Source organism: Magallana gigas, chromosome 1 (genome assembly GCF_963853765.1).
Source record: "Magallana gigas chromosome 1, xbMagGiga1.1, whole genome shotgun sequence".
Lineage (NCBI taxonomy): Eukaryota > Metazoa > Mollusca > Bivalvia > Ostreida > Ostreidae > Magallana > Magallana gigas.
In genome coordinates this window covers 50,735,464-50,746,984 of record NC_088853.1, presented here as the reverse complement: position 1 = coordinate 50,746,984, position 11,521 = coordinate 50,735,464, and the positions used below count along the sequence as shown (strand labels likewise).

Genomic DNA, 11,521 nt, shown 5'->3' with positions numbered 1-11,521 from the left:
CGATGAAAAAGACCTGTTGCATGACATTATGTGTAATGTTTCAAATGTGTTTAAAGTGACTTTTTTCAACGCTATATACATGAACATACCATTAGCGTAATATATCCGGATATCATTGATGTTGTAAACACTGTTTAGATTCACCCACCAGGTGGCACTTTTTTCTGTCTTTGAAAATGAGCATTGTTCATCACTGTAGTTTCGATCTGTCTTTATCCCATCTACAGCTTTGTTTGAACCAAAGTTGTAACGGAATAGACGTGAATATTACTCAAATGTTTCTTTATTGAGCGCTAAATTAAGAGATTGAGATTTTATATCCTCCAACATCTAGCTTTGTACTAAATTATCAACTGTTCTTACATGTGTAATGCCTTAGTCATAAATTAGGGTTTAACCAAAAGAAAATATTTTCCTTTCATCAATTTTTTTGCATACTTTGGCCCAGAATTAAGTTGTAACCGAAGATCGATTATAACATACTTTAATATTAGTTTACAATTGTTTGTAGCAAATGTAGCCTTTTAAGAAAAAAAGCTGATTTAAAGATCGATGGCTGACTTACAAAATTTAATGTCATTTTCAATGCTGCATGATTTTTGTTTGCACCATCATCTCTTATGGAATAAAGATATTTGTAATTATATATGAAATAATTTGATCGCCATTAATTAGATGAGAAGCAATACATAGGTCCCAATTCTTTCTTTTTTGTAAACAAAGCTGGTGCCTTGCTTTTTTACATATGTGATACGTCTATATCAGTAAACATTTCTTCAAATCTTTATTTGTTTCCTTTGTTAATGGTTTTTTTTTGTTAATGCACTCTAATTTTCCCGTTTTATTTGAAAATAAGGCTCGAGCTTTGTCGAATTTTAACAGGATTGAAAACAATCTATCTGCTTAGACCTACAAGTTTAATAAAAAATTTGTACAAACTAAATTTCTCCCTTTAGATGTTCAAAGATTAAGTAATATATATATCCATAGAACTCAGTATAATAACATATATTACTCTCCTTTTAAACAACGAGTAATTTTTGGATTACATGTTGTATATGTGAACAATTTAGCACGTAATTGAAGAAGAATGTAAATGAATTTTCTCCCTTAATAAAATGCAAGCACGTTTATATTTGCACAGCGGTAAATATTAGTAAATAGTTTTATTTTCTATTCAATAAAAGGAAATACGTCCGTTTCAGCAGGAGAATTACAGAAAATACACAATATTTATCCTTATTTATTATTTAATTATTTAAATGACATGGTCATGTGAAAGTCAAAGAAGTTGAATTTGGGAAGAAACCAGACTGGACGTGTTTCAATAAAACTATATTGACAGTTGTAATTGTCTTTTGAAAACATCTAAACGTTAGATATTTGGCTAAAATTTGTCAGAAAAAATGATTGATTATTGATGTATAATAAATTTTAATGCAATAAATACTTTTCGATTGTCATATTTAATCAAATCTTGGACAGCATAACGAAACATATTAAACCCAAAAAGACGGGCATACATCTCATTATACCATCGTCCATGTTTCTATCCTATAACCTATATTAATTTTTTCAACCAGAGTCTACACTGCTCTGTTTTTTGCCAATTTGAAAAACAATATAAACAACATGTTGAATTGAAAAGAGCATTTTATTACAAATGCCAATGTAAATGTAGCGGTATTGTCCGCTATCAAACTGTATGTTACACCTGTCACAATGAAAAATAAAACAACCAAAAAGAGACAGTATCATGAATATAAAAATTGTACATACACAATATAAAACACATGACTAAGGAATGGCAAAAAAGATGGGACTACTATATCTATATGAAAAACATGACTACATGCCAACCTTGGAAACATATGAGACTAGCTTCATAAAAAATGTTTTGACTAGTTCAAATAAGAATTAAAAAGGACATATAACAAAATTCAAATAAATATTGATTTATAACACAGAATAAGCATTGGTGGAAGAAGGGGAGGAGGAGGGTCAAAATCTTCTCCCTTCTAAAATTGTGGTAAACAAAGATCACGTGATCAAAATAATGGAGTCTGTAATATTAGAATCCAAAACGGTACACCAGCCTAATCCGGAAAATTGACAAAAATAACAATTTATTATGGAGATGGTATAAATTACTTTATGCTTCACATAAATACAATTATACCATCGTCCATGTTTCTATCCTATAACCTATATTAATTTTTTCAACCAGAGTCTACACTGCTCTGTTTTTTGCCAATTTGAAAAACAATATAAACAACATGTTGAATTGAAAAGAGCATTTTATTACAAATGCCAATGTAAATGTAGCGGTATTGTCCGCTATCAAACTGTACGTTACACCTGTCACAATGAAAAATAAAACAACCAAAAAGAGACAGTATCATGAATATAAAAATTGTACATACACAATATAAAACACATGACTAAGGAATGGCAAAAAAGATGGGACTACTATATCTATATGAAAAACATGCCACAAACTTGTCGAGAACCAGCAGGTTATAGACAAGTGCCCCCATCCAGTGGAGACGAATGGGAGAAAAAAAAATGTTTACAACCTTAACAGGGTAACATATACATATACATGTTGATTGTTAATTATTGAGTACAGTAAGTTGAACAGCAGCATGATAAAGATTATGTCATACTACAGGGGAATAGCAAAACAAAGTTATTTACATAATTAACAAAACTGCATAACTTGATTTAGCAAAATCAACATGAGTATGCAGATATAGCTGATTCCACTATGCCGCCTCAGACAGTCATAGTTTATCAAGTACATTATTTCATGTAAAATAAAACACATGAACAAGTCAGTAGAAATCACATGTTACATGAACATAACTAATGCACCAAAATACTGAGTATTGGAGAATGGCCACAATCTAACAACAAATATATATGACATTTATTTAGCTGCCTCAGACAGTCTAAATTTAATACATCTACCGGTAGCGACAATATTTGTAGAAAAATAGTTGCTATTTGAACCGAAACAAAAACATATATACACAATCTAAGCTGCCTCAGTCTTAATACATGTACAGTACATGTATTCTGAACACTACTTATGCATAGCTGTCTCCATCAACAACATTACTTGATGTTAAGTCTTAACAAATAACTATCTTGCACTAGTCTAAAGAACGGGAATGGAGACTGAACTAAGGCCACAATGTTCATAAAATATTAACAATATAAACTATTTACATTCAGCTGCCTCATACAGTCCAAATATAATAAAAACAATAAGAGTTCGATTGAAAAAGACAATAATATTGGCACTGGAAATGCAGTCAGCTGCCTCAGTCAGTCTGACTTTAGTTCTGAGGAGAAACCTCAATGGTATCAAACACAGGAATACGAAAATAACGTTTTACTGCACTAGAGTTCCAACGGCCCATTAGGCGAATTTTTTCCTCCGAGATTTTTGAATGGAAAGCATATGAAGCTGCACCTATGCGAAAACTATGTGATTTATAAAGCTTGGAATCAAGACCACAATACATCAGTGCATTCTTAAGCTCTGATGTATAATATGACTGTGAAATGGGATTACTCTCATCAAAAGTAAACAAAGGTCCGCAAGCGAAACCACGCACTTTTATATTTTTCACCATAGCTCGGACAGGACAAATAGATTTACACTTCTGAGTTGCTATTTGTAAGGACACTGGTCTGCAGGAATCATTATGCTTGAAATGTCTTAAAGTTAATGTCATACACTTTGCATTTTTCAAAGGTTCGCTTATGGTCAAGTTATTCATTTGGATTACATTTTTCATGTTACCGAGGGATTTTGCACTTATTTCACCGACACGCAAAAAAGCGAAGAAACTGAGAGTAAACATTGCCCTAAGCATGAGCCTAGTGTATTTTGTCGAGACTGTGTATTTAACTGCCTGAACAAGTTTTTGCAATATCTGTGGTGTTATGGGAAGCCTAATATCGGGTGTACTTGACAACTGTTGTGCACCTTTAATTAGCTTTTTGATAATAAAAAATTGTGTTGGGTCTGTAAAACCATTAAGACGATGATAATATGAAAGACCCGCTACATAAGTGTTGATGGTATTGTGTGACTTTCCCTCCAATTGTAGCCATGACACAAAATATATAACCTGTGCTACATTGATAGGAAATTCAGGACTTGTCTTATATATTTTCTGATGAAATTTCTGAAAAACAGACATAGCAGTCTTGTAAGATTGATGAGTTTTATGAGTTACCGAGGCTTCCAACAACTTAGATGCAGTCTCACTCAAACATGCAGGTATTGCTTTGGTACAGTGGTTGGAAATCTGTCCATGTACGGTGCTAACCCAAGAAATTTCTGTACCTGTAATCGCGAAAGTAAATCTGGTAAGGTATTAATTTTCCCTGGAATATGTTCAGCTTGAAATAATATGTTATGCCTTAAACAAGCCAGTACTAAGCGCCTCACTAAGCACATAACAGAAGTATCCTTAGAAGAAATTTTGTTAATAATTTCAACAACAGCTATATTATCTGAATGAAAAAGTATTGATTGATTTGCAAGTGCCTGTCCCCAAGTTTCCACTGCAATTACAATTGGAAACAATTCCTTAAAAGTGATATTGTAATCTTGTTGTAAACTTAGGTCTTCCCAAGTCCCATAGAACCACTTTGTACCAAATACAGCCCCATATCCAAACTTCCCTGCAGCATCTGTGTACAGATTGAGTTTATGAGAGTTCTGCCAATCATCATTGATAAACAGATTTCCCATTGAAGTTGTCAATAAATTCACACCAAGCATTTAAATCTAATCTAGCCTGTGAATTCATTCGAATTCTAAAATGAGGTTTTGAAACACCTCTTGTGAGTGCAATAAGCCGTCGGAGGAAAGCCCTGCCAGGGACAACAACGCAACAGGCAAAATTAAGCAAACCTATCAATGATTGGAGCTCACGAAGAGTCATTTTTTTGCGTCTTTTTGCAGAGTGCAAAGCATTTTGAATTTTTACAATTTTTTCTTCTGGTAATCTAGCCTCCATGATAACTGTATCTAGCTCTATTCCTAGGAAGATTAATGTAGTTGATGGCCCTTCAGTCTTTTCACCTTTAATTGGTACACCCAAAACATCACACATTGACATGAACTGGTGTAAGGCTAATTTGCAAATAGAAGAATCAGGTGGACCTAAGAATAGGAAGTCATCTAAAATATGTAGCATAGTTGGTACACCAAATTTTGTACATGCTATCCATTGTAAGGCTGTGCTAAATGTTTCAAAAATGGAGCAAGATATTGAACACCCCATTGGTAAGCATTTGTCATAATAAAAATCCCCATTAAACTGTATACCCAACAACTCATGATCATCTGGATGAACAGGTAATATGCGGAATGCTGAAGCAATATCTGTTTTAGCTAATAAACAGCTTTTTCCCAGTTTCTTTATTTGTTTGATAGCATCATCTACTGTTGTATATGAAACTGAACACAACTCATCAGGGATAAAATCATTTATAGAGGCTCCATCTGGATAAGACAGGTGATGAATTAAACGAAATTCGTTTATTTCTTTTTTGGGTACAATACCAATAGGCGAGCATTGAAGATTAGAAAAAGGAAGGAAATTAAAGGGGCCTGCAATTCTACCAAGGGAAACTTCCTTCTGTAATTTTTCTGCAACTATATTTTCATGTTGCTGAACTGATAATAAGTTCTTACAAAAGCGTTGTTGTCTTGGACCCTGATATTGTATTTTAAACCCTTGCTTAAACCCCTCATACAGAAATGTTTTTAAATGATCATCATACCCTTCAAGAAACTGACCTAAAACATTTACTTTAACTGGTGTTACTACTAGTTTATTTGCTTGTGGGGATTGCTGGTTGTTTAGTTTGGTGTGATATATTGGCACCTCTTGGATTTGACTTATCTCCCCATGTGCAGTGCAGGATTGAATGTGTTTTTCTACACTGAAAGCAAATGTGTTTATATTGACACTGTTGGTGAGAACATTTTCCATTTTTGTGGAATGCGTAGCAAAATCCTTGTGGAATTCTATTTCTGTATGGAACCCTTTGCTGGACAGGTTTTCCACGAAAATTGAATTGGGTTTGGGGTTGACGAAAAGTGGTGGCCATTACCCAATACTCATAATGAAGCTGTCCCCAAGGAATCGACCTAACTTCTATATCTTTTCTCACTTGCTTATCGTATGTAAGCCATGCCAAACCAAAACTCCTACTTGCTAATTCTCTAACAATCTCACCATGTTTGATTACTGCTGGAATTTGTTTCGGATATTTTTCAGAATAAACAGCCAAAAATTTCAAAAATGCACTTGTCCACTGTTCAATAGATTTATTAGACTTTTTTGGTTTTGATGCTACAAATTTAAACTCAGAATTGCCAGCACTTTGTAATCGCAACGATTTGTCTAACGCTAGATCATCCTTGGGGAGCAGCTTGATAAAATCAACATATTTATTCTGCCATATTTTGTTTTTCAATTTTGCATCTATCTGAGATGTTGTAGGATCTGATAATAAATCATAATCATCAGAATCACTTTCAGATGATGATGAACTGTCAGAATCACTTGATGATTCCTCATTACTGTCAGAATCTGTACCTGATGAACTTGGTGCTCTCTGTCTCTTAGAGTCAGATCCTTTCTGTTGTCTCTTCCTCCTCTTCTCGCCTCTTTTGTTCTCATTGGACAGGGCTTGCAGCACTTGTTCGGTCACCGCTGCCACCAACTGCGGCTGTATTGGTAGAACATCACCAGACTGACCAGCATTTTGGCAGCTACCACCGGCCTCCTCATCCATCATTGCCTCCATCTGTGTGGCTGATCCAGCTGCTGCGGGAAGTCTAGGTCTTGTTTTTCTTCTACCTCTCCCACTGGAATTCATCTGGAAATATTTCATAAATGCTTTTTCAAAAAACTTAAATTTTGCTTAAAAAGTGGGATATCGTTCAACATAAACCCACGCCATGAAGAAGCATGTGAAAAAGCTGGAATTTGCATATAATATAACCCCAACCATATAGGCCGACTAAGGGGTATAGTATACATGAAATCAAACACCTCAACCCAATGGGTCAATCAAGAAATATTTGCACATATATAGCAAAAATGTAATTAACCCCGACCATATAGGGGTATATATTGAAAGCCCAATGGGACATTAACTGCGTATGTGTGTATTAATAGGACAATAACCCCGACCATATAGGGGTTTAAAAAATATGCATATAATGGGTTGTTCCGTCAGCATGCACATACACATATGATGCAATTAACCCCGACCATATAGGGGTATGGATGGAAAAACCCATTGAAAAAATATGCGAATAGGAATACGCAATTTAATTCAAAAAACCCCGACCATATAGGGGTATGTAAAATGGAATTTTACATTCAACATGGAATATCAATGCAAGTAAAACACCTTCAGTGCTAACCTCAACCATATAGAGGTGATACACTAACAAGTATCTATAATACATGAAACCATTGATAAAGTTTATAAACCAAGTAAATAGTCTGCACTATCATATGTATTGATAATTAGCCCCTGTTTTATGAGGTTAAACATCTAATCATAGTAATTAACTTAACCCACCATTGTGCAGATATTTGAGGGTTGAAACAACCACAGCTCTGATGTTATTATAATATTTTATGTGCCCTTGTTTGTTTAGATGAACTCCATCATCAAGGTAGACAGTAGATCGAGTTGAGGGATTCCAGAATCCTGACAGGCGAAAGAAATTTACACCCTCCACTTCTTTAATGTATTCTGATATTCTTCTGTTAAGTTCATCAACCCTGCTGTTGAACCATGGTAGATCAACTTGGTATCGTGTGGGCTTTAACGGAGCAATTCTATGCAAAGTTTGTAAAATGACCACTGATCTTACAGATTCTCCATAGCGTAAATCGACCACAAATTCAATTAAACGTCTAAAAATCAAGTCCACAGTCTTTTCTGGTTTGCACAAATCGTTTGACACAGCTTGAATAATAACAACATCCGGGCGCTGTTCTCTTACGTAAGACGTGCCAAGCGCGCGAATCCTCTCCAGAGAAGCCCCACCGTGTCCGCTATAACTAATCTGTACTTCGTCATAGTTCAAATTTAGGTTTTCATTCACACGTGCGTCTAAACTGTTTAAAACAAATTGTTCGAATCTCCGCACAAAGGAATGACCCAGGATAAGAACTTTTTTAGTCATTGCATGGAAGGGATGAGAGTAGACATAGCATAGGCCAGTACAGTTTCACTATAATTGACGAAATTCACTCCGTACTTACATTGTTTGAGCTGCTAAAGTCTCACAGGGAAAGGAATGTCATGTCAATCAATATGCTCCATATAAAACGACGACAATCCACCAAAAATCCAAAAAACTTATCAAAATCTTCTCCCTTCTAAAATTGTGGTAAACAAAGATCACGTGATCAAAATAATGGAGTCTGTAATATTAGAATCCAAAACGGTACACCAGCCTAATCCGGAAAATTGACAAATATAACAATTTATTATGGAGATGGTATAAATTACTTTATGCTTCACATAAATACAATTAAATTTTCAACTTTATGAATGCAACCCCCCCCCCCAAAAAAAAAAAAAAAAATATATATATATATATAGATTAGCGATACCCCTTGCCCTAAAATTATCAAAAACAACATATAAAACATTTATACATTGTAAATAGCATGTATACTCACAATAGGCAAAGCTTGATGAAAGACAAAAGTGAAGACAAAATATTGTCTTAACTATATTCTGACGACCGCTGAAAGCAGTAGAAATAATTCAATCAAATTGTTTAACGTTTTAAAACAAGCAAACATTTGTAAAAAATAAATAAATAAAGCTATTGTGGTGTATACTTTAGCATTTGCTTTGATCTAACATGAATTAAATTTCAATACAGAATTTTTGCAATGTAATATCTGATTTAATCAAATATTGATTTTGGCATTTCGCATTTAAGATTGCCCACAATAAACATTGTTGCTCATTACATTCTTTTTATAGCAGAACTTGTTTTATATCTACTAAAGTGATTTGTTATATCTTAATCTAGACTTAATTATCAAAATGTGTTTGTTCATCTTTATATTCCTGATGCATTTCTCAATATGTAAGATGTACAATACATTGTACCATCACTGTTTGTTAAATTGACTTTTTACAGAGAGGGCACAAATATACAGATAGTCTGCCGTCCAATCCTTTTTATGTAATGTTTTTGCATTATAAAATATTTTTTAAATTAAATATGTAAGAAGTATTATAAAAAAAATAATCGATACAAATTGGAATATAATTTGATGTATTTGCTACTATTTCTATAATACCGGACATATTTTGCCTTTGAACGGAAAAATGACCGTCCGTTATTCAAGAGAACATTTTCAGAATCTTAGATATGATTCTGCTTAGATGTGAAAACTCTTGTCAACTGTACTTAAATAAAAAAAATTCTTTTGTTCTCAAACACTTAAGTGCACAATTCAAGCAGATTATATCATCAAAGTACTTCCTTCATGAATTCCTTATCACATGCATTACAGAGACTGTCGTAGCTCTTTCATTTTGATTTGTGTCCCAATTGTGTAATTAAAGCATTGTTTGTACTTACAAAACTTAACTATTATTTCATAAAAAAGCACACATCAGCTTAAAGTTTCTGATAAAATACTGGTGTGTAAGTTAGAACAGACTGATGGACATTGTAACTTGTAAGAAATAAATGAAAAAAATCATTATTATTCTTAAGAAAATAGAACATAGCTGGCGCGTCGAACGTTCAGACAGAGAAGTTACATAAGTAAAGACATTGTTAGAAAATACGAACACTTAAAAAGAAAGAGAGATAAAAATTAAAATATAAAGAATGAACATGGACATACCAAAAGCAAGACCGTTGATATCATTAAGATAGTCATATACCAATATGCATGCGACTGCCGTTATACGAATCCAACAAGGACATTAATAGGTTGTTGTCGTTGTGTGATAGCGCAGCGCCGAGAACCAGTGCGCGCCAAAAAAGAAGGAGCTAAACCTTCAGATTGATAAAAAAAAATTGGCAGTATCCTAATATGTTTTACGGTGCGACCGTTGGGGCAAGCGCAGCATGTGATCAAATAATGAATTATGGTAAAAAATAAAAGTATCAACGTAACGTAAATGAATTTGAATGCAAAAAAAAATATATACATGCCTATTTTTTCTATTAAATTTTATTAAATATAATTTATCTCAGATACAATGTTGTTGAATGATAAAGATTTTAACATAATGTTTTTTGCAGTTTATTTCCTCTTTTCTTGCAGCAGACATTTTTCTTAAACTTACATATTAAAAATTGACTTATCATAGAGTCCCCCCCCCCCCCCGCTTAAAAAAAATATAATTTACGACGTATAAAAAAAATTGCTGATCATATGAGAAAAACGGTTTTGAACCCCCCCCCCCCCCCCCCGGAGGATGTAATAAAATGAAAATAAAGATAACATTGAGCAGTTAAAGAGCTAAATGCATACTACGCACTCACCATTCCTCACCCGGATTCGAATTTCCCTGATTTTGAGAATTTCTTTTTCATTTTGCTTGTAAATATTTTTTGAATGATGCTGCCGCGCCCCCTTTTAAAAAATGTTCCTGGAAATTACTGTAAATATATAGTGAATAAAATAAATGCATGTGAGCATTCATCCAAATGAGAGCAAGTTACAACTGTTTCCTATTAAAAAAAAGAGATGTCCCCATTCGTTAGCTTTGCAAGTTTTTGAGAAGTTTTTGGTATTTATATTTCAGCAGATTTACACAATAACTATTTAGAGTAATTTCCCCTTATTGTGACGTCAACGTTCACGTCGTTCAAGTGTCGTCTGTATCTTTGAAAAAACTCTGAAAAAAAACTAAATGAAATATACTGTTTTGTTTACATAAAAAGCATGATATTCTTGAAATTACACAATTTATCTGTTTCTCAAAAGGAATCAAGTCTAGTGAGATCGTCCGACATTGATTAATTGCATTGTGGGTCGAAATTTACTGACGCCGAAAAATTATGTGTGATCAATGTGCAAGAAATCCATTGTGACGTCACTCAAAGGAACGACAACTCTGTTAGTCTTATGTAATGGTTTTATTTACTATGCATGATGTACATAGTCTTTTATCTTGTTCTCGTGAGAGTGTGAAATGGGACACCATATTTACAGGGAATTACTGGGACGATTAAAACAAGGCATTACTGGTCCGATTTACTGACGCCAAAAAAATCCGTTGAATGAATGTGCAACTAGTCCGATTTTTCTATTCACACATGCCTTGCCGGTAGAGCTCTCTTCACGCCGGCGCTGCGCGCCGGCGAGATGCACTCGCTATAATGCTCTCTTATATGAATGGCTGACATTTAACTCGTTATTTAAGGTTCCTTGAAGTTTGATGAAACTATTTGAGTATTGCACAAGCTTTGGTTAGACCCAAG

At 33.9% G+C, this 11,521-nt stretch overlaps 1 protein-coding gene across 3 annotated transcripts; it reads right to left on the bottom strand.

The window, feature by feature from the left end:
• Positions 1-1,635: 1,635 nt before the first annotated feature.
• On the bottom strand, positions 1,636-8,581 carry LOC105322140 (uncharacterized). Of its 3 annotated transcripts, none has more exons than XM_066069895.1 (3): positions 7,627-8,579; positions 6,630-6,912; positions 1,636-4,360 (listed from the first exon to the last, which is right to left on the bottom strand). In XM_066069895.1, exons 1-3 carry the CDS (start codon positions 7,627-7,629, stop codon positions 3,342-3,344), a joined length of 1,305 nt encoding a protein of 434 aa, XP_065925967.1. In that variant the 5' UTR covers positions 7,630-8,579; the 3' UTR covers positions 1,636-3,341. The 3 variants fall into 3 exon arrangements, with proteins under 3 accessions (XP_065925967.1, XP_065925971.1, XP_034322761.2); XM_066069899.1 differs by having other exon boundaries at positions 8,319-8,579; XM_034466870.2 differs by lacking the exon at positions 1,636-4,360 and having other exon boundaries at positions 5,710-6,912; positions 7,627-8,581.
• Between the last annotated feature and the right edge of the window lie 2,940 nt (positions 8,582-11,521).

What these genes read in the sequence shown, in the direction of transcription:
- LOC105322140 (XM_066069895.1), bottom strand. An exon ending in GAGAGCACCAAGTTCATCAG is followed by an intron (nt 4,361 to 6,629) that starts GTACAGATTCTG and finishes TCGCGATTACAG; the next exon opens with GTACAGAAATTTCTTGGGTT.